Genomic DNA, 22,430 nt, shown 5'->3' on the forward strand with positions numbered 1-22,430 from the left:
GAAGAAGCTAATGCCTTACTAGTGGGAATCTCACTGTGGGGCGGAAACCAGAGCACAGCCTTCTTTGACCTGGCGTCCTCAGAGGCATTGGACCACAACTCCCAGCATCCCCTTCAGCCAGCCATGCTGTGGGACAACATGCCCTGGCTGTTGGAATTGGAAGACCTGGAGCATTGAATTAGGGCTAAGCTAGGCTCTCATATGGATTTTCACTGTGGAGGACCAGTTTGGAGTAAACCAGATTCAGCAATTTTCCAGCAATCAGTAAGGCCTTTTTGGGGTCCCCACACAGGCTGGGGCACCGGCTTAGGTGTGTTTAGGCAGGGGAAAGACCTGCAGCTCCCAGCAGTCCCCAGCCAAGCTGAGATCTTGCCATTTGCATTACAGAAATGGTGGATGCTGAGCCTAGATTCAGAAGTGCCACGGAAGTGGCCGAGCAAGTCTCTCTAGCGTGTCCGCAAGCAGCGGCGACCCACGGTGTGGCCACGTGTCAGGTTGTCCAGCCTCAGGTGACGGGAGGGGAAGACCGCCCATGAAGGGCTGGTGGGTCGCTGTAGGGTTCCTTGTGGTTTCTTTCTCAGTCCAGCAAGCCACGACACCTGGGTTCAGGGGGCAGGAGAAGCGGCACACCCGGATGCGTCGTCAGGCAAATGTCTCCCAGCCCACGCTGGGCATTAAACAAGCCGCGATGCCATAGTGAGGTCCGGTGGCCTGCTGGTTTGTGCAATCTGGCCCAGGGATTCTCTGCATCCTCACTCGTTCTGCTTTCGTCCTTCAGGTCCCCCAGGCTCCAGATGGAGGGATTATGGCGCCCTAGCGATTATTCTGGCGGGCATCGCTTTCGGCTTCCACCAGCTTTACAAGGTGAGGAGCTTCCTCTTGACTGCCATGGACCTTCTTTGCCACAGAGGCTGGGGGGGCTCTCTGATTTGTGTCATGTGGGTCCGCCGGTGTCCCAGTTACAGCTCAAGCATTTTGGGGGTCACTGGAGAAGAACCCCTCCTTCAGTGACCCCCCCACCAGTCTTACTGCCATCGCTGCCAGCTGCTTTAGCTCCTCATCTTTCTCTCCCCACTTGCTGGCTTGGCGGGAGGCAGCTTCTCTGTCTTGACCCCAGAACGAGAGGCAGACAAACACATAGCTTGCGGCAGGGAAAAGGAGGAGTCGGTCCAGGGGGCTCTGGCCAGGGCCCCTCATGGGCTGGGGGGCCTTGTCAGGGGCCCGACTCTGCCTACCTCACTGCCCCTCTGCCTTTCAAGAAAGCCAGGAGTGGCCACGATGAGGTCAGGCACAAGAGTGGCTGGTGGCTTTACAGAGGTACTTGCCGAGGATGCAGTCCCACCAAGAAGGTTTTACTGCAGGGCCTTCCAAAACAGAGTTCGCTCTGCTGGGGCAGATGGGAGTTGAAGTCCTGACTTGAGGGCAGGAGACCCGGGGGGCTGGTGGTAGGCAGCCAGGTACAGAGGTGCCCTCTTTTCCCCTGCACGACTTTCAAAGTGGTGAACAACAGCAGAACTGGGAACAAATGGTAAAAAGCAATCAGTTAAAATAATTGCGTGAATTAAATCAAATGCACCCCTAATAAAAAAAAGTGGTCGTAAAAATAACATTAAAAGCTCAGTACTAACATCTGAGTTTGAAAATAGCAACTTTACCAGACAGTCAAAGCCTGAATTAAAGCAAAACAGAATGCCCCCCCCCACCCCCAGTTAAACTAGTTGCTGGGCAAAAATCCCAAGGGAGCCTTCCAAAAGGTCGGCAGGGCTGCTACCACTGAGAAGGACCCTCTCCATCACCCCCTGATACGGTTCTCACAGCTCATGCCTTTGGAAATTCTCAATGGTTTTTGCAGCCACGGAAAGCCACTGTGGACAGATAAAACGGAAAGCCCCTTTTCTCCATATCTCTCCTCCTGTTGCAAGCGAGTGAATGCTTGCCTGTTTTTGGGTTCAGGACGATGCGTGTGAGTTTCTAGGGCGTAGCTCGTTCTCAGATTTCCATCTCTTAGACCAGGCTGTGCCTAAAGGGTCTGCACTGCAAATAGGATTTTTTGCACGGACCCCCCCGCCACCTCCAGTTTCCTTCCCACTACCAGCACCTCTTGCCCCCATCCTTCCCGTCACTGTTGCCACTTGCTTGCTGGACAGGCAGGAAGATGGGGACCGAGCCACCCCGGGGCATCTCCTGCGCCTCTGCTTCGCTGCCACAGTCTGGGGCAGGGCTAGAGGGGCTGAAGAGGCAGGTTGAGCGGGGGCTTTTGTCCTGGGACTGGTGCGGGAGAGTGAGGCCGGCTGAAACTCTGGACACGATCCTTCCTCTGTGGAGGACCGTGTGCCCTGGAACCACCCTCAGTCTGAACGGTTGTCCAGTCCAAAATAAAGTCCCATTAGATGGAATAGAAAAGCGGCCGTCCGCGGCTCTCACCAGGGCTCCGGACGGAGCATCCCTCTGGTCAGCCCCGCCCCCCCCCGCCCCACTGCAGCAAGATGCATTTTATTTCTAGTTCAAGGACAGGAATGATCTCTCTGTCTGTGTGCACGTGTTAATTAGCACATGCAAATCATATGCCGGCTCAGAGCCGCTGCCTCCCTCCTTTCTGGCGACGGCTTGAGTGGTCGCCCGAACTCCTGTTGGGAGGGGCACCCACCCCGCAACCCCTGTTTGTAAGCCCCACGTGCGAGTGAAGCCCATGGCATGTGGGGCGGCACCTTTAGCGTCAAGCAGTGGGGTGGGATGTGGCAGGCGGGGTGGGGACAGCAACCCTGAGCACAAGTGCACAGGCGCTGCTTAGCGTGAGCACTCGGGTGTCCCTGTTTTTGCTCATGAAAGGTTTAAAAGGTATGCAAATACATCCGCGAGGCTGATGTCAGATACCTGCTGTAGGTCCGGTGAACATATTCTCTACACTCGGGCACTTTGATTTGGCTTGGGGGTTTTTTCATAGTAAACACTCTTAGAAAGAAGTAGCTTTAAACTTTGCAAAAATCTACTTCTCTCCCCGCTCTCCAAACACACACACTTTAAACCAAAGATTTGGGGCAGCAGTCGTTCTGAGCTCTGGGTGCATTTGGGAAACCTGTCCTGGATGAGGGAACCTCCCCAAAAGACTCATCCCACGGCAGGAGAGGGATCTGAGCCCCAGCATGCTAACAATCCCTTTGAACCCACTGGTCTCCTGCACCAACAGAAACCCATTTCACAGGAGTTTCAGCTGAAGAAGTTTTCCTTCCCGCAAAAGTGGGAGTGGAAAGATGGCTTGGCATCTGCCACAGAGGATTTTCAGAGGTGCTCTGCTCTGGGATTGGTAAAACATAATTTTGCTCCAGTGGTGGGTTTAGTATTCCTGGAGTACCGCAGAACTGAAAGTCCGTTTGGGGCAGGAACCTTAGTGAAGAGCGTCTCCCTTCCACATGTTAAAATCCACTTATGGGTCCCAGCTTATTTGCCATCATTCCTGGTCTGGAAGTAAAGGGAATGCTCCGGGGGTTTTCGGTTGAGCAGGAGAGGGCCTTGCGCTTCAGTCCTGCTTTTGTGCTTCCTGTGGGGCACCCGGTTGGCCACTGGGTGAACCGAGAGGGTGGGCTGGACAGACACTTGCGTGGATCCGGCACCAGGGCTGCTCATGTTCTGGAGGGCTTCTTCACTCAATGGTGGAGTTGATGTCTACGGGATGTAGCAACGGCCACCGGTTTAGACGGCTTCCAAAGGGGACTGAACAGATTCCTGGAGGAGGAGGCTGTCCTCCCAGTCCTCATGGCGATATCGTATCTCCCGCGTCAGAGGCAGGGTGCCTATAGACCCCAGTTGCTGGGGGAAATGGGCATGAGGGCCCTCTCGCACCCCTGCCTGCTTGTGGGATTGCCCTGGGCAGAGGTTAGCAGCGTGAGAACAGGATGCAGGAGGAGATGGCCTGGTCCAGCAGGGCTCGGTTTTGGCTGTTAGGAGCCCAGACTTCTCTGTTTGCCTCCACCCCGTGTCCTCTTTTGTGCAGAAATACCTGCTGCCTCTGATCATGGGAGGCAAGGAAGACAGGAAGCAACTGCAGCGGATCGAGTCCAACATCTCTGAAATGAGCGGCAGCCTGACGCAGACAGGTGAAGATTAATGATCCCATCAATCCATGCCCCTGGAAGCCCTTCGCGCCACGTCTCCCCCCACTCCTCTTCCTTCCCCCCCTTCCCTTCCTTCCTTCCCCAACCTTCTCTTCCATCTCCACTTTATGTGGTGACTTCATTTATCTGCTCTGAGAAATCTGTTCACATTTGCAAATGAAGCCGCCGTCATTTCGGTTTAATTTGAAATTGCTTGTTTACTGTCGGCGCGGCCTCAATTAATTATGTTTTTACGGAAAGGCTCCCAACCTCAGAATATTAATAAGGGGAATAAAATGACAAGCCTTTTCTAAGGGGCTGTAAAGTTCATTTTTAATTTTTGCTTCTCTGAGGGCTTTCTTTGGGGTTGGGGTTTTTGGGGGGGTGGGGTGGGGAGGGGGCATCTGCTTCCCCTCCCAGCCACCACATTTTCCTTTTGAGTATTCAAGGCAGGGTCAGGAGAGTCTGTAATTATGGAACCGTCCCCCGACCCCCTGAAACCTTCTCTGTTATTGACTCCATAGGGCATCTGTTCATTACCCAGCGCCTCAATGGATGACCTAGATTGGCTGTTACCTGTCATGCTAGTGGAATATATGTGTGTGTGTGTGCGTGTGTGTGTATGTATATATGTGTCCTTCGTTCTCAGTTATAATTTAAAACACACCAAAAGCCTCCAGCCGGAGATAAGAGCAGCTCCCCTTTCCAGAAGTCTTTCCAGGAAAAGGTTCCCGCCCCACAAGGACACAGCGCCATGCTCACAGACACTTGCGCGGACGGCTCTGCGCTCTTAGCCAGCCCACTGCTCTTGCTTCCCCGCGGTTTCCCCGAGAGGGGAGCGTGCATGCTGAGCACAGGGCCCACTTTTGGACGAGGGGTCGCTGCTTCCGAATCTTGCATGCCTTGCTTATATTTCCGTGCACTGCACGTGCCGGTCTCTGGCCCCATCTCTCAGTCGAGACAACGTGCCTTCCCCAAGCGGTGGTGTCTAAAGCCACTTCAGACTATGATTTTGGGGTGCTGGCTTAACGGTGGTTTGTGAATTGAGACGTTGCACCAAGCCGAGGATGTGGCTTGCGAACCGACTGGACTGTCTGCCCTCTGGGTCGGGTCTGCCGACTACTGGCATGATCAAGGGGGGCTGAAGCCCCTTCCAAAGCCCCGTCTAACAGAGAGCTCTCCTTTGGGGCTGCGCCCAGAGGGAGTGATCTGCAATCTCCAGGCCTTGTCGGTAGGGCACAAGATGCTTCCGCAAGTTTGCTACCAGCGGCAGCGCGCTGACCTTGGCGCTGGCTCTGACCCCGCTCCCGTCCCCACCAGCCGGCACAGAAAGAACCGGGCAGCCGCCTGTCCAGGGTCTGGAACTCAGCCTTGGGGAGTTGGTATAGGGAGCTTTCAGCAAGGGGCAACTGCTCCCTGAAGCAGCTCAGCCACTCGGCCGAAAAGCAGTCATCTGGCATAAGCACCGGGCGGGAGGTTTGTGGAATGACCGTGCCCTAAATAAACCAGTCTTAAGCAGCAGTTTTGCACGTGACTTCTTAGAAGGAAGCCCCACTGAGTTCCGTGGAACTTGCTCCCCGGTGCACGGGGCCTGGGTTGCGGCATAAAGCTCTCTGCTGGAATGTGTCCTGTATGTCGCTGGCTTTCTCAATGTTCTTTTAGCTGTTCCTTTTTTTTCTGTGTCATGGATTTCATATTTTAATGTCATCGTTGTAACTTTTTAATGTAGACCGCTTCTCAAGCAGAAAACAGGTGTTCGAGTCACAAATGAATGCTGAGCTGCAATCCCGTGGCCTTTGACACGGGAGGGAGCCCCACTAAATTCAGGGGAACCCGATGCCTGAGCAGACATAAATCAGCGTCCCCTGTAAACTGACTGTGGGTTAGCGAGGGGAAAACAACTCTAAGGGGTCTGGAAGCCATTTTTATCCCCCGGATATCCTTGTGCTGCACTTGGCTGGGCAACCTGAAAAAAGATTTTTGGGAAGCTGTTTTTTTAGAAGGGAACCAAAAATATTGAAAATATTGAAAGCCACACATGTGTCACACACCCTTGGTTTACTGAGCTGTAGAAGCAGGAACATTGCACGTCTAAACCGTTCCTTTAATGTACATGTTCACAAAGTACGAAGCTGGTGAGACCCCGGCCTTTTCTTGTAGATTCGGCTCTGAGAAATTTTCCCCCCAAGAAATTATCATTTTCTGCCATGCCGTCGCTGCAACATACCAGGAGCTCGGGGGACGCCGTCCGGGAGCTCCACTACAGTACAGTGCAGCCAGTTTCCCTCTCTCGATCCAGAGACTCATCTGTCTCCCAACCAGAAGGAGATCTCAAGCGCTGTAGGTTTTCCCAGCGCAGCGTGGAGATAGATAAATGATACCAAGGCTGTGCAAGTTCAGGGAGACCGTGCAAATCATAAGCCGGTATAATTAGAAGGGAGAGGTTTCGGACGGATATACTGTAGGCTGGAGACATCCATACAAAAGGAAGATAAAGTAGAAATAGTGGAGGTTAAAGACAGTGCAGGTAGATTGCCCATAGTGTGGATAACTTATAGGTGGTTAGAATAAGCAGGAGCCCATAGATAAATCAGGCACAGGGGGAATCTGGTAGTTTGACAGGGAAGAACACCTGTTTTTTCACGTGTGTGTGCATGTATGCTCTGATTTAACAAACTTTCTGCTCTCCCTGCCCTGTCTTTGTGCTCCACACAGTGACTCAGCTTCAGACAACTTTAGCCTCTGTCCAGGAGCTCCTCGTTCAACAGCAGCAGAAAATCCAGGAGCTCACCCAGGAACTAGCTACCTCGAAGGTATTCCTCCTTCCTTGTAAATGAATCCTCCAGCAGCCTGCATGCCAGTTTATACTATCCCTCTTGCCTCAGGATGGGGCAATAGCCCCTGGGTTGGAACAAAGATGCAATACATTCATAGAGGACATGAAGTCTTCCAGTGGCTACTAGCTATCTTGAAGACCAGAAGGGGTCTCCAAGATAGGCCAGGGTGCAAGTGTTCCCGGGAACTCCCAGCTGTATTTTTCCTGGAGCAAGGCTGGAAGGAGCAAGAAGCAGGAACTGGAGAGAACCAATTAATATATTTCTGCTGGCATGTTCTGCTTTTCCTTTTCCACTTTTTTATCTTGAATGCGCTTCTCAGAATGTCCCCGGAAACCATAGCCCTTGACTTCAGATTTGCCGCTTCCAGGGAAGGACTGCCCTCCCTCTAGGGACCCAGGAACTAAGAGGATGTGGCAGCCAGGTTCTGCTCAAATAACATAGCTCTCCCTACAAGAAGTAGCTGCTGTCAGAGATTTAGGATATGCAGGCCGCAGCAGACCTTTATTGGAGAAATAGCTGCTGGGGGGACTGTGATTGAGACAGTCCGGTTCCACATACACCGGGAAGCCGCAGTGAGTGGCTGCTATTGGAGTCAAGAAAGTAGAAGTAGATGCACGCCAGGCTGGACAGAGAGCAGCGGGCCTTCCCCAGCAGAAGTGGCTGTTGCCAGGGACCGAGGAGAGCATCAGGCGTGGCAGCCAGGTTCCATGCCATGGCGTCCGCCCATCCCATGCCGAGTGGCCCCAGTCACCATCAAGGAAGCAAGACGAAGCGGCAACCAGGCTCAGCGCAAAGTGACGTGTGTGCGGACAGGGGCTGGGCAGTGGGAGGGGGACAAATCCTTGCCTTCTCCCGTGACCCTTGCAAAAAGGTCCAGGGAGACTTTTGCCCCTAATTATTTCCATATCCCAGAGGCGCAGAAGGAAGTTGGTTGGGGAGCTAAATCGAAGACAGAGTGTGGCTTGTTATCGGCGTCATGTTTCAGACCAGGGTCGATGATCGTTTTTATTGTACCCTCTGTGTTTCTTGTGCCGAGCAAGTGCAGTGAAGGTCCTACCCCCCCCCCCCCCCCAGGATCTTGCACGAAAAATTTTGACCTGGGGGGGGGGCAAAAAAGGCGGGGGAGAAAGTTGCAGATGTGGGGTCAAGTGAGCTGAGCAGGGGGTATTCTTAAGCCACCAAGACTTCAGCTCTGTTTTCGACCTTCTAGAACACAAGCTTTCAAATACTGGTCCGCGGACTATCGGCAGGCTCTGAGCAACATTTGGGGGGCCTGTGGAAAGTGGCACAATGTGGTGACCACAGTGCTGGAGAGGGTCTTGGGAGACCCATGTTCTGGTCTGCGCACTGCCTGGAAGCCCCTTGGGTGTCTTTGGGCAAGTCACTGCCTCTCAGGCTAACCGATCTCACAAGGTTGTTGTGAGATAAAATGGAGAACAGGAGGACCAGATAAACTGCCTTGGACTCTTTGGAGGAGAGGCAAGATCTAAATACAATGAACGAATAAACAAGAATAATGTCTACTTGGTTTACTTTTTTCCTGACACTTGAGCTCAAGGCTGTTTTCCTAAGGGCCGAATTATGGAATAGGTGCCAAAGAACCCTGATTTTCATAATAGAACACTGGATTTGATGATGATGATGATGCAGGGAAAAGTTTTTAAAATACAAGTTATGTCTAGGCTTTGATTTGTAGAACAGCCACCCGCCAAAAATTATAGGTCCCCCCAGAAAGACAGACAGACACTCTGTCTCAGGCAGTAGAGGAGCCCAAAGATTAATGCTTGTCACCAAGCTTTGCTCTGACTTTTTTTTTGGGGGGGGGGAGGGGGAGCTGAAAATCTTGCCGGTGGCCTGGGGCTAGAGAGGAAATTGGGAAACTCCCCCATGTGAGTCTGAAGTGTTAATATTAAGAGCACATGTTGAGCTTTAAGAAGAGAAAGAGCTTGGTGCTTTGGGTTTTTTTGTGGAAGGAGGTGTCTCGAAAAGTCCCCCCTTTTAAACTTTTCCTCTTAAAATGGTAGCACTCACTCTTGTGTGATCAAAACCACATCTGTGTGTATACACAAAGGAAAGCCTTGGCTGAGCCCATAAACTGGGGAGTTAAAAAAAAAAGTAGAGTTTTCTCAGCTGCAGTGTAAGTTTTTATATCTGCTTTTCAAACTCCTACTGGCATGCTGTAAAAAATTAAAAAGAGCGGCTTTAAGTAATTAAAAGAAAAACTACATTAAATTTAAAAAGGGGTGTGTGTGAAGGCGAATCTCCGGGCTTGAATTTTCTACCACTTGTTTTGTGTCTGTGTGTTTAAAAGAGACTGGCTTAAAAAGCCCCAGATGTCAGGTTTTATTTCTTAAATCCTCCAGCATCTGGCACCATATGTGTTTTGGAAATCTGAATCCCTTTGCAGGCCGGTGAGTGGAAATCGCTCTCTTGTTAATGGGCTTCTGCAGCTTTCAAAGGCCTCGGAGAGAGCCAAAACGGTGGCTCCCAGATTCTCTCTGCCACAGAGGCTCAGGGAGTGGTGGCGTCCCAGGGGACCACATCTGGGCCTGTGTTCGTCAGGCAAGTGCTGCCGCTGCCGGGAGCACCAGCCAAGGAAGGTGCTTGCTGCCGAGCCCGTGGTGGCCAGGAGCCGCTTCCCAGCAAGACAGTCCGAGCTGAGTTTTAAAGAGCTTGTCCAAGAATGGCAATCGGCACAGGCAGGTTTTATGTATACAGGATACCCTGGGAAACTGGAGCTGGGTGCCGCGTAGTGGCTGAAGGCAGGGGGCATAGCTAGAGGGCCCAGAAAGTGTGGGGCCCTTTGCTTCCCAAACCCCATGGCAACCTGGATGCAGCAGCACAAATGGACATGGGAATTACTGCCTACCAGGGATTCGGCCATCTTCACTTCTTGCCTCAAATGTTGTCAGATCCTTGCTGCTCTCTTGCAACTCCTCTTGAGATTAACTCATAGATCTCAATTAGTACCTTCCCTGTAAGAAAATAAGAGCAGCCCTGCTGGATCAGGCCGGCCGGCCGTCCACCTAGCCCAGCATCCTGTCCACAGGCAGGACAGGGGTGCAACAGCACCCTCCAGCCCATGTTGCCCAGCAACTGGGCACAGAGGCCTTCTGCCCCTAATACTCTTACTTGCAATTAAGTGGGAGGCCTTGGAGCAGAGTGCCTTGGGATGCTGAAGTTCTCTTTGGTCCTAGTCTTCACTGCGCCGCCTCACCGGCTTCTTAAAAGCCCGACTGGTCGAACAGCAGCCATTTGCGTGATCGCCTATATTTTAAAGCCACCAGAGGAAGTGAGCATGATCTCGTCCAGCTGCAGCGAGTTCCAAAGAGAACTGATCCCCTCTGAAGCGGTGGGGATCGCCTGAGCTCACTTTGCCGCTTTGCGCACTGGAGTGGTGGCGGTTCAGCCAGTCCTGATCCAACCCTTACATCCCCTTAGCGCATTCTTGTTGTTGAGGAAATCATTTATCTGCTTGCCGTCTTTATCATTTGCTCGAAAGCTGGATTCAAAAGCAAGTGTCCAGAAACACTCGGGAGGTTTTAAGTTGCAAGCAGAACTCTTTGCACAGCGTTCTCCTAACTTTGTCTGTCTCTAACTGCTGCCTTTTCTTTGCACCCAAGGCCACAACATCCACGAATTGGATCCTCGAATCTCAGAATATCAACGAGTTGAAGTCGGAAATCTATTCACTAAAAGGACTGCTTTTAAACAGGTGGGAAGTAACCCAGAATTGAGGGTGGGCGAGTGGGTCGGGTAGGAGCTGGCAGGCCTTCCTCTAATGCAATCTAGAGACCCACTGAGAACTCCCTAACTCTGCAGACCTCTTTCTCTTCTCGCTTCCCATCCATTCTTTTCCTCGCTGATGTTTTGTTGCCTCTCGGGGACTTTACCCATTCAACTTTTTGCTCTTCCACCCCCGATCCAGCAGCTTCATACAGTGTGTGGCAACAGTTGTGTCCGTGCACAGAAACCTATCAAAGATAATTTCCTTCTATTTGTTTTTCAGCCCAGGTTGGCCCCCAAACTAGCTTACAGTTAAAAAGGCATAACAAATTGGGGATAAGTGTAGGTGCAGAAGGAAGGAAAGGCACAATCCTGTGCACATTTGGACAGAAGAAAGTCCCACAATTTCAACATTCTTTCCAGGGAATGTTAGGAGTTGTTGGGGTTTTTTCCTGCCTAAACATACTTAGGATAGTACTCTTAATTTATGGTCTATCTCAGCCTTCCCCAACCTGGTATCTTCCAGACATTTTGGCCGAGAATTCCCAGCATTCTTTATCATTGGCCATGTTGGCTAAGGCTGATGGGAGCTGAAGTCCAAATCACCCAGAGGGCAACAGTTTTGGAAGGCTGCTTCAAATAGCCTGTTTCATTCATTCAATGGGGTCAGAGGAAGGAGGAAAAAGTATCTGTGCATGGAGTGTTTATTTATTCATTTAACGCACTCTACTTCCTACCTTCCTATTGTCAAACGAACAGAAAACCAGAAATGAGTCACAGCAAATTAAAAAGGTTCTGCCATTAAAGATGGTGGAACTTTAGTAACTTTCACTAATGAGTTGCTGAAATAGAAATGGGATGACTCTCCCTGGATAGAAAGTTTCATAGCAGTAGCAAGTTCCTTTTTTTTTAAAGTAAATTTTATTATTATTTTCTACAAACTAAAAAAAAGAAACTAAAAAACATCAGTCATCAGAGACATCAGATCTGCTGGGTCAGCCCCTTATTATTTTTTTTATAGCAATCCATAGACATATTCAAATCTATGCAAAGTCCCGTTTCTCTAGCCAATAATAAAAAGAGTTCCAAGTTTGATAGAAGTATGTATCCTCTTTCTCCTTCAGAGACAAAGTCAGCCTGTCCATTTCAGCACAGTCCAAAATCTTTTTTAAAATCAGTTCATCAGTGGGTGCTTCTTCACTCCTCCAATGTTGGGCAAAGCAGTAGCAAGTTCCTAAAGAACTGGAGCAACCCTGAGGAAGCCCCAGTCTCGGTCTTCGCCAGGGACGGGACACAAATAACCCCAGTGGTTTTAGGGCCAATGTCTTACACTAATCCAGACCTCACCTGAAGTACTGCACCCAGTTCTGAGTGCCACACTTTTCAGAAGGATCTGGAGAAATGGCTCAGAAGAGGTCGTCCGTGTGGAAAGCAAGATTTATTGGGAATGGCTAAAGGATCAGCCTAAGTGGGTTTCGCATGGAGAAGAGATGCCTGGAGGGGTGGGGACCTAGGAAACAACATCCAGTGTTGCTTCCGTGCCCCTCCATTACTCCAGGAGCACCTTCTGCTAGTAGGAAGGAAAGTTGGAACCCCACAGTGAGCTTGTATGTTTTTTGTTTAGTTGCAAAGTCGTGCCTGACCCATCGCGACCCCATGGACAACATTCCTCTAGGCTCTCCTGTCCTCCACCATCCCCCGGAGTCCACTCAAGCCCACACCCACCGCCCCAGTGGCCCCATCCAGCCACCTCATCCTCTGCCATCCCCGTCTCCTTTTGCTGTCAATCGTTCCCAGCATCAGGCTCTTCTCCAGGGAGTCCTTCCTTCTCATTAGGTGGCCAAAGTATTTGAGTTTCATCTTCAATATCTGGCCTTCCCAAGAGCAGTCAGGGTTGATTTCCTTTAGGATTGACTGGTTTGATCTCTCTCAAGGGACTCTCAGGAGTCTTCTGAGCTAGTACATCCATTTCCAGTTCATAACAGGGCCTGAATAGCAGAAGAGTGGTTACACAGAAAGAAGCTTCTCCTTGTTGTCTGCTGCCTAGAGGGCGGAACCGAAACATAAGTTCAGATTTTGGTGGAACTTTTGGAGACATCCAAGGATACAAGCAGTTGGAGAATGGAACCAAGTCCCCACAGGCAGGGCTTCAGGCAGCCCAACCCACCTCACAGGGTAGTTGTGAGAATAAGATTGAGAGGAGGAGAATAATGTAAGCCACTCTGAGTTCATTGAAAGGAAAAAGGCGGGATAGAAATAAATAAAATAAGCGAAGTCTGGAAGGTGAGCCGTGGCGAATGCTGTCCGGAGCTCTGCTGCTCTGGCCAGCTTAGGGGTCTCTCATTCTCCCTTTGTAATTTCTTCTTGTGTGTGTTTGTTAAATTTTAACCAGTGGTTTCCTGCTGGATCAGATGGTCATGGTGCTGGTAACATGCCAAGCCCATCCACCCACCCAAAGCACTCTTTTAAAATCCACTGATGCCAGGTAAGCCTGTGGTGGATGGCGAAATCCGCGAGATACCAGAGTCCTTCACCTCGGGCTTGGTTGCGTGCTTTATGCATGTTGCAATTTCGAGAAGTGCGTGTCGTTCGAAAAAGAAATCTGACACGCACCAAGAAGTCACCTGGCACTTTCTGAAATTATTCGATGAAATTTAATAATGATGACACTGAGGAAGGAAAGATGGCAAAGAGGTGTTAGCTGTCGCCAGGAGCTGTTGTGCATATGAGAGCAGTGAGCAGACGGGGGGCAGACCAGGGGGTGTCCTTGACCTGCTCTTATTTGAGATTCTGGCTGTGTTTAGACAACACGGCAACCCACACTTGGGATGAGTCGAGGCTGAATGTGAGAGATTGTAAACTGTGTGTTACCACACTAACCCACAGCCAGTCACACGAACCCACCATGGCTGCACAACCATGAACCACCGTGGATTGTTGGGTTGTGAACTGTGGGTTACTCGTCATGGCCTGTTACCTCAGCTGGGTTCAGACAACCCATGGTTCAGCAATAACTCAGAGCTGAACAGCAACCCACATTCCACCCATGCTCAACCTCAAAGTGTGGGTTGTTGCACTGTCTGAACCCAGTCCGTGCCTCTGTGGGCAGAGTTGACGTTTACGCACGAGGAGAGAGAGTAAACGTCAGGTCGGCCACTTCCAGTTCGTGCTGCAGACACATAAAGCGGTTTGTTTGGCAACCCCCTTGCTCTCAGCAGAGAGTTCCTCCGAGAGCGGAGTGAGGACAGCCACTCTGCCTCCGTGTCCGCAAGAGGACATCTTGTCATTAAGAGGAAATTCATTCGGGGGTGGCGGGGAGTCTTTCTGCATTAACGCAGCTGTGAAGATAAGTGCGTTTGGAAAATATATTTCTTAAAATAAACAAACCGAGCCAGCCAATGCAAGCCCTCCCTTGCAGTAAAGAGGCCACGACTCTGAAGCCAAGAAAAACCTCCAAATTGAATTCCTCGATAGCATTGACAGCACTGGTGAATAACACGGTCATTTGCTCATTTGCATGCAGAGACGAAGGATGCTTCAGAGGCCGGGTGTCTTCCAAGGCCAAGGCTCTGCAGGTTGTGGGGGGGGCGGCAGGGCAAAGTCCTGCTTAGGGAATTCTTTCCCGGCACTTGGCGCGAAGAGCCAGCTTACAGCCTGCAAGAGTGACTTTCAAGTTGGGTACTGGAAGCTTGATGTATGACAAAAAGATCCTCAGAACCCTAGAGCTTGAACGGGGGTGCTCCTGAGATCCATCTGGTCCAACTCCTCCCTCAATGGAGAACATCCAGAGTTGGGTAGCTAGCTTCAGAATGGCTGCTTCTCTACTCATTCTTGTTGCATCGTGTTTATATCCCGCCTCCTCTCCTCTTGCGAGGAGCCCAAGGCTGTGTGCAGAGCTGCTCTTTTCTCCTCACAGCAACCCTGTGAAGTAGGCTAGGCTGCAAGTGGGTGACTGGCCCAAAGCCACCCGGTGCATTTCATGGATGAACCTTGATCTCGGCCCCGGTCCAACAGCCCCACTGACTTTGCTTTCAAGAAGCCGTGTATTATTCAAGCAGCCTTACATTGTATTTTTACTCATTTTTATTTTGTATTTTATTGCTGCAGCCTGCCCGGGGAGCCATATGGCTAATGGAGCTGGTTAGAAACCTAATAATAAATAAATATTAAGTATTTCCCACAGTTCAGCTGAAACCTCCCCGCCTAACCGTTTCTGCCCACGTCCTACTCTCTGGGCATCAAAGGACACATTTTTGCCCCCTTTTTCTTTACAGTCCTTCTGCTAGATGAAGACTCTGTATGCAGCCAGTTCCTCCAGCCTTTCCATCCTTCTGTTTTGCAGTCGGGGTTGTCCCTATCTTTCTTAAATTGTGAGTGCCGTAGCAGACACAACTCCAGATGATGTCAGTGTAGCGCAGAACAGGAGGGGAAGAGCTTAGGAAGCAGCCAGCCCAGGGCTGAGTCAGCCCTGTGTTGTTTACACGGACTGGCAGCAGTGGTTCAGCTGGGTTTCTTTCCCAGCCCTACCTGGAGCTGCTGTTGAGAGCTGGAGTCTGACAGGTGCTCCCGGCTAATGGTAGTGAATTAGCCCCGAGCCAAGAACATCCCCTTGGCCCCGGGCCACTGTGAACTGGCCTCACAGTTCGAGTCAAAAACACAACAGCTGGTCTTGAAATCTGTTCCTGCCTGCTCTGGATGGCAAAGGCTAGAAATCTGGCACGGCCTTGTTTGAAAAAGTCGTTCAAGCACCCCAGTCTTGTGGGGACATGTAGTATCGAGGCTCCTGGCACAGCGATGTTTGAAAAAAGCCTTGTTTGAAAAAAGGAGAAGAGGAGAAATAGGAGGAAGGATACCAGAAATGGCAGGGGGCAAGCATTTTTGAAATATTTCCCAAGAAACTCTGGGAAGGAAAGAAAAAAAATGCTTTCCTCCACCTTTTATCTGGGTCCTCCCTCATTTTTTCAGGATTTTCTTTCTTTAAATCTTCAAGTCTCTGCCTGAGAATAAGGCTTGATCTTTCGACCTGCCCCTTGGTCTGCCATTTTGCCACAAGTGCTCCTGCCCTCTGTGTGTCCACCGATGACCTTTGGTAATGGCTGCTTCAGGCCTTAGGACAGGATAGCCTGTATGGACCTGCAAGATCTGCTGGCAACCTCTCCAAAGAATGGCAGTCATCCCCGTATTCGTTTTATTTATTCATTTATTTAAAACTTTTATGTGCTGTCCCTTACGCATAGCAACTCAGGACGGCTTACAGTCATTAAAATCAAATACACTGAAACATTTGCAGCATTTTTACTCCCCTTCTCAGCCTGAAATGTTTGCAGAGAGCCTTTCAGGTAATGAGGAGGACCAGACAGTCCTTTCTCGCTGGTTTCTAATCTGAGAAGGCACGGCACACAAGGAAAGTGAAATGGGGAGGGAAGAGGGAAGAAAAAGCCTCTCATAGAAAACCCATTGTCTTTGCTCTTGTCTGTCTCATCTCACAGGAGGCAGTTTCCTCCCTCCCCATCAGCCCCCAAAATCCCGTCATGGCAGATCCCGGTCAAGCCTTCCTCGCCCTCCAATGCTGTCACCAACAACCACAACACCAGCAGTGACATCTCGCCAGTCAGCAACGAGTCCAACTCCTCATCGCCTGTCAAGGAGAGCCACAGTCCCGAAGGGTCGAAGGTCAGCTGCCACCTCTTGGGCCCTGCGGAGGAGGGAGAGGGGGTGATCGACCTCAAGGGCCAGGTAAGGATGGAAGTACAAGGGGAGGAGGAGAAGCGGGAGGACAAAGGGAAGGAGGAAGACGAGGAGGATGATGAAGACGACGTCAGCCACGTGGATGAGGAAGAGTGCTTGGATGTCCAGACGGAGGACCGGCGAGGAGGTGACGGGCAGATCAACGAGCAGGTGGAAAAGCTACGGAGGCCCGAGGGGGCCAGCAACGAGAACGAAATTGACTAGCGCAACGGAGGCAAAGGGCCCTGCCGCTCCCCACACCCCCCAATCATTCTCCGTTCCCTGGGCCGCCCTCCGCCCTGGGAGCTCCCTCCGTCTCACCCTTGCCATTCACCACGAGTAGCACGACCCGCCTTTGGGCCAGCCTCGGCGTCCAGCAGCTGTCTTCATATTGGCCTCCCCTCCTCCGGCCACAGCGGTGCCTCTCCCACTTCCCGCCCCATCTCAGCATGGGACCACGGCTAAAGAACCAGGCCTCCATGCCCCCCACCCCATCAAGCTAAGGAATGAAGAGCTTCTGTCCTCGGAATAACCCTTCCAAAGCACCAGTGTGCCACCCTGCTTTGCCAGGTGGCTAGCCCCCGTACCCTATAACCCCAGCCAAAGCATCCCCGCTTCCAAAAAGAAAACCCTTTAAGAAATGCAAACTTTCTGTGCAGGTTTCCACCCCATCTTTCGTTTCCAGATGAAGGGTTCTCTTTCTGGGGACCTCTGCTTCTCCTTCAACCATCCGTAGTGTCTCGGGAACAAAAGTGAAGCAGTTCACTTTTCTAAAAGTTGTTTGACATCCCCTCTTGCTGGGAGCAGGAAACGTTCTGGGATTGCTGGCCAAGCTCTCCCTGGAGGGGGTTCTCTGCCTCCATAGCCCGCAGCAACACTCTTTCTAAATCTCACGCTCTTCTGCGCCTTCCCTTCTTTCTGCCTCGCAGCCCCTCCCAGCTGCTCAGGACGTCTGTTTTGAGCAAGAGGTGAGGACCAAGAGCAGAAGCTCAGCAATTCAAGAGAGATGGTCTGAATCTCAGAGGGGCTTCCAAGTTCCTAATCCCCAGCAGCCAAGTCTGCAGATGCTTTTTCCTGCAAAGGAAACTAAATCCCATTTATGCTCTCTGTTGTTCCAAGTTCCATTTTAGGGCCATAACATTGGAAGTTGCTGGATCTACCACATTTAAAGGAGATATTTATACCTCAATCTTTCCATCCACGGTTCTCCTCAAAGCAAACCTTAGCTGTGGGGGCCTGGTTCAGACACAACACCTGTCTCTCCTTTCCTTCTTCCAGCCACTTCCTCCCCTTTCACTTTTGCCTTATCAAGTGGGGGAAACAAAAACAAGCCACCGGGCTTCTAGAAGCCTCTTGTTTTGCAGCATTGTATTCTCGGCTGTTCCAGCAGTGCCCAGTTTCTGTTCACTTCATTAAAAAAAAAAAAAAAGATTTTCAAATCCTGTAACATCTTGAGTCTCTCACTGCTCCCCATCCTCACCAAGAGGAAAAGCAAAACGTGCTCGTCTTTGTGATCATGTATAGAATTCAGCTATAAAATATGATTGTATATAATTGTAATAAATATGAGTTACCACTGCTTAACGCCAGGCGGTGGCTGTAGAATCGTGCTTCGTTTCTTCTTTCTCTTTGCCAACTGCCTGCCTGTCTTCAGCTGGAACAAGGGGTTAGTAATGGAGAGAATCACTTAGAGGGATTCCAGAACTGACGCTGTTTTTTACAAAAAGGATAGTTTATTGCAGATAAATCTTTTCAAAAGTAAAATGATTTTGTGTTCAGACCACAATGATTCCATAATCATTTATGGAGCAGCTTAGTGCAGGCCAGATTACACACACATTTGGTATCTCTTCTCAAAAGGTACTTTCAGCTGTGTTTGCGATCCAAACTGTTGTTCCTGTTGAAAGAATAACCCGGTGGTTACTGGAGAGCATTGTGATAGCCATAGGATTGTTTGGAATTCTGGCTCTGAAAACGCCGCTCTGATTCCCACCCCATTGCAGCTGGTGTGGAAAGAATCCCCGGAGTTGTAAAAGTGATCTCGGAGATGGATTCTTGAGGAGCGGAGGAGAGCAGTGCCACCAAGTGTGACCTGTCCTATCGGTCTCTCTCCTGCCCACTCGGAAGCACTTCCCCGAGACATCCAACTGCTTTGCAGAAGAGGAAAGCACAGCGGTCTCGTTCAACTCTGTTCTTCCCACCTTGTGTATGACATCCATAATCCTCTGAGTTCACTGGGGTAACAGGCATTCCCATAAGATTGTACCCTAATTGAGTTAACTGCACAGTGAGATACTGGGAGATCATTTTAAAGAGAAATCAGTGCAATCCCCCCCTCCACAGATTAACTCTTTAGGATAGGGGTGGGCAATCTGCCAGCCTCTGGGGGGGGGCACCCGTTCTCCAAACTGCTCTGCCCTGAGTCTGCCGGGGGGGTAGGGAGGAGGCAAGGAGAGAAAATCCCATCTTTATCTCTGATAAATAAAAATATAAGGAATTTGCCATAATAAAAATATAATGAAATGTTCTCATGGGAACTTAATGGGAACATTTCATTAAATTCTTACCATCACACACAGTGCAGAATGAATTCACAGGGCTCCCCATCACAAGATGCCTGGTGGTGGCCCAACAAATTAAAAAGAAATGGGCAGTTTTGTGGTGGCTGAGTGTGTGTGCATGCCGAAATTCTCGGGGAGAATGGATAAAACACAAATGGATCATTTGGTGAGAACTTCGATTTTTATTTTATTTTTTAAAGCAACACAGCCAAGTTTCTAGCCGTTATGGTAGTAAAAACATTCTTGGGAGTATTGTCTTCTGGGATCTCAGAAACCAGAAGATGGCTGGTAAGATTTGAAGCGAGGTCCCTGTGACTGGCATTGCTGCTTCTCCCAGCTTAAGAAACCCAATTATAAAAATACTTTTTAACTCAGTATAATTCATATTTACTTGATTTTGAATATATTTAGGAGCATAGAAATCTCTGTCTTATAAGAGGTCAGACTATGTTGCCATTTATCCTAGTATTTTCTGTTCCTACTGGTAGTGTCCAGGGATTCGGGCAGAGAAACACACCTTTCGTAAATCCATATGATCTTCCAGACTTGGGATGATAAAATTGAACTGCTGCAGGTAAGGGAATTGCTCCACCACAGAGGCACAGGGCTGGCATCACAGGTAGGCATGGTCGGGCACATGCCAAGGCCCACACCCCAGCGGGGCCACTGACAAGAGCCCCTGGACTTGCTTCTCCTTGTCTTCTGATCAGTCACCTGCATCTTGCTCTGGGCCAGACAATTATGGCAGTGAAGAGGAGGAGCAAGAGCAGCAGATGACAGAGGTGGTGACAGGTTGACTCATGGAGGCCGTGATGCCTGTTGGCCCCCAACGGCACAGCTACGTTCTCTCCAAAATCCTCAGTACAAATGTGCAATAAATGTTGGTTGAAAGCATACCCAGTGCTGCATCTTTCCAGAAGTGGCAACACCAGGAACAATTTGTAATCTCTCCCAGCCTCATCAAGCTATTTTAGATCTGGCATGAAATACCTCAAAGGTTCAGAGTGGAGAAGTGTGTCCGCTTCTGTCCTCACTCAGCAAAATTATTTGGCTGCCCCGTTTTATTTGTTTGTTTGTTTGTTTAAGTGAGCCATTCTTGACTGTTTTGCACACACACACACCACCCCTTGTGCGTCTGGTACACGGTGACATTTTCATGCTTATGGGGCGAGAGAAGGGACCTTTTCCATTACTGTATTTAGACCTGTTATTGAATGTAGTGATTTCTCATTCCTTAAATGGACGAATATCTTCCCCAGGAGTCACACACTCTCTCTCCCTCTCCCTCTCTCCTTTAATGTTCATGAAGAACACTACATTTAGCTAAAACAGGGCAAATTTTGAAGCGTGTTTGAAAGTGTGAGCTTTCCGTAGATGACTTTTCGCCCCTCCCTTTGTCTCCTGCAAGCCAAGAATCCTTGTCAGAAGCAAACAACGGGACCAAGCAAGAGGGAGACTATAGCGATGAAAATACATTGTCCTGTCAGTGTCCGTTTTATATACATAGAAGGATTTGAAAATGGAAAGCGGTCTGGACAACAGCAGTCACTTGGAGAATGTGGAAAATCACATCCAGGAAGTATGTGCCATGGAATGAGTGACTTAAGAGGTTTACAGTGTATACTGTGGGTAATTCTGCACTTTCTGTTTCCATTGGATCCTTGGTTGGCTTACCAAAGACTTAAAAGGGGGGAGGTTGGGGGGGGGGGGGCTACCTTCAGAACCCCTTGGTTGAAAGCCTTAACTCACCTTTGCTAATTACTAATGTTCCCATTGAAACAGTTAAAGAAAAGCAAAGATGGGATGCGTATTATTCCTTGGAGAGCCTATTCAGGTTTTAAATTGATCAGCACAGATCTATGTTCAAACCATCCAAATTTGCAGTTTATATAAATTGCTTACATTCATTTTCCTTCTCATCATTGCATGGAAGGGAAATATTAGCCACTCTCGTCTTCCCATCCCAGGAAGCGGGGGCGGGGGATATCTGCCTTTATGTGATGTGCCCCGCACCTGAACTGTCCATTCATAAGTAAATAGAGACATGTACAAAATACAGATGGTAAATAAGCAGCAGTGAATGTTCAGCCCATTAGATCAATTAATTAGAAATTGGGATCAACTAAAACGGTGCCTGTGATTAATTGGGCAGCAGATTTTAAAGTATAAATTACAAGGACTGATATTAAGAGATTAAGTTGCAGCATCATCTTACAAAAGTGCTTCTCTCATGTGCAGGGGCAAAAAGCCTCTTCAAAGACGGCACCTTTGAGACAAGAAATTGCAAGGCTTTGCTGCTCCCCCTCCCTCACAAAGGAGAACAATTGTGCAAAGTTAAGCAGGTTTAATTGATCAAAGCGAAGATTTCTTTAACCAGGGACCCTTTTGCTTGGCTGTAAATCTAAATTTCCTTTCAAAGGTAAGTGTGGAAAAGTTACACGCAGTCACGGCAAGCATCAAAGGCAGGTATGGTTGGCCACATGGAAAGGACCCACAACCCAGCGGGGACCCCAATGAGCCCCCAGGCTTGCTCTTCCACTTCCCCATGGCAACCAGCTGCTTCTCCTGTTTCTCACTCTGGCCGAGATGGTGGCAGGGAGCTGGCTAGCTTGCACCCTGTCCCTCCACCTGTCCAACATGCAAATAGGGTAGTGACGAGGATGAGGAGCAGAGAAGCTAGAAGCAAGTAGGCAAAATCTCTGGGGAAGGGGGGCCCATTGAAAGCGTTCAGTCTCGGGACTCTCAAAACCCAGACCCAGCTTTAATCCAAGTAACTGCACAGAATAAGTCCACAAAACTGTTATAGCTCCGAGCTTCGTTTTCTACTGCCAAACATATTCTTTTCCAGATATTATCACAGTAAGGACTATTGAAAAAATGTTGCGGGGAGGGGAGAAATCCCTAATCTATGAACCCTCCGAGTTTAATATTGCCTTATCAGCATTTGTGGCTTCTTGATGAGCCGCAGTGAGCAATGAATTCTGGGGAAATTAGGCTCCCTTCTCAGTAGATCTTTTATCATAAAGGGTGATAAAAATGCAGCACTTCTGGTCTTTGCTCAGTTCAGGAATTTTGCACTCAGCCACTCAAAATGACTATCTATATTAGCTCTGACAAGCTGCAGGGGTCTGACCTGTGATTCATAACCCCTTCCTGCTTACTGACTTCTTAAATCAGTTTTGCACAGATCTGATTACTAGCAGGGTGGCCAGTTTCAGATAGAAGCAAGCGCCTTGACCCTGCTGTTAGATTTGATGGGGAGACATGATTGCTGGTGGCTAAGATCATTTTTAGTGGACAGACTTTAGCAGATACACTTTTTTGAAAAGAAGAAGAACTCAGGCTTTAGCAGGGTTTTTTGCGGGGGAGGTGTTGAGCTTTGAGACAGGAGAGTGTTACGTAAGCACTTCCTCTGTTTTCTAATCCTGCAACTGGCATTTCAGAGTCCAGGACTGCCAGTTGCTCTAGCTTTCATCTGAATTCATGTG

General features: G+C 49.6%; 1 protein-coding gene across 2 annotated transcripts in view; it reads left to right on the top strand.

The window, feature by feature from the left end:
- Positions 1–17,986, top strand: part of PEX14 (peroxisomal biogenesis factor 14) — a 113,053-nt gene extending 95,067 nt beyond the window's left edge. The window contains exons 6-11 of one of the 2 annotated variants that reach the window (XM_044445357.1): positions 779–864; positions 3,992–4,094; positions 6,807–6,904; positions 9,292–9,339; positions 10,552–10,643; positions 16,144–17,986. In XM_044445357.1, coding sequence (XP_044301292.1) covers positions 779–864; positions 3,992–4,094; positions 6,807–6,904; positions 9,292–9,339; positions 10,552–10,643; positions 16,144–16,606 — 890 coding nt within the window. In that variant the 3' untranslated portion in view covers positions 16,607–17,986. The remainder of the gene's footprint in view (positions 1–778; positions 865–3,991; positions 4,095–6,806; positions 6,905–9,291; positions 9,340–10,551; positions 10,644–16,143) is intronic. The other variant, XM_044445358.1, reaches the window with a different exon arrangement.
- The last annotated feature ends 4,444 nt before the right edge of the window (positions 17,987–22,430 follow it).

The sequence above is a fragment of the Varanus komodoensis genome, unplaced genomic scaffold (assembly GCF_004798865.1).
Source record: "Varanus komodoensis strain SLA01 unplaced genomic scaffold, ASM479886v1 scaffold48, whole genome shotgun sequence".
NCBI classification, from domain to species: domain Eukaryota; kingdom Metazoa; phylum Chordata; class Lepidosauria; order Squamata; family Varanidae; genus Varanus; species Varanus komodoensis.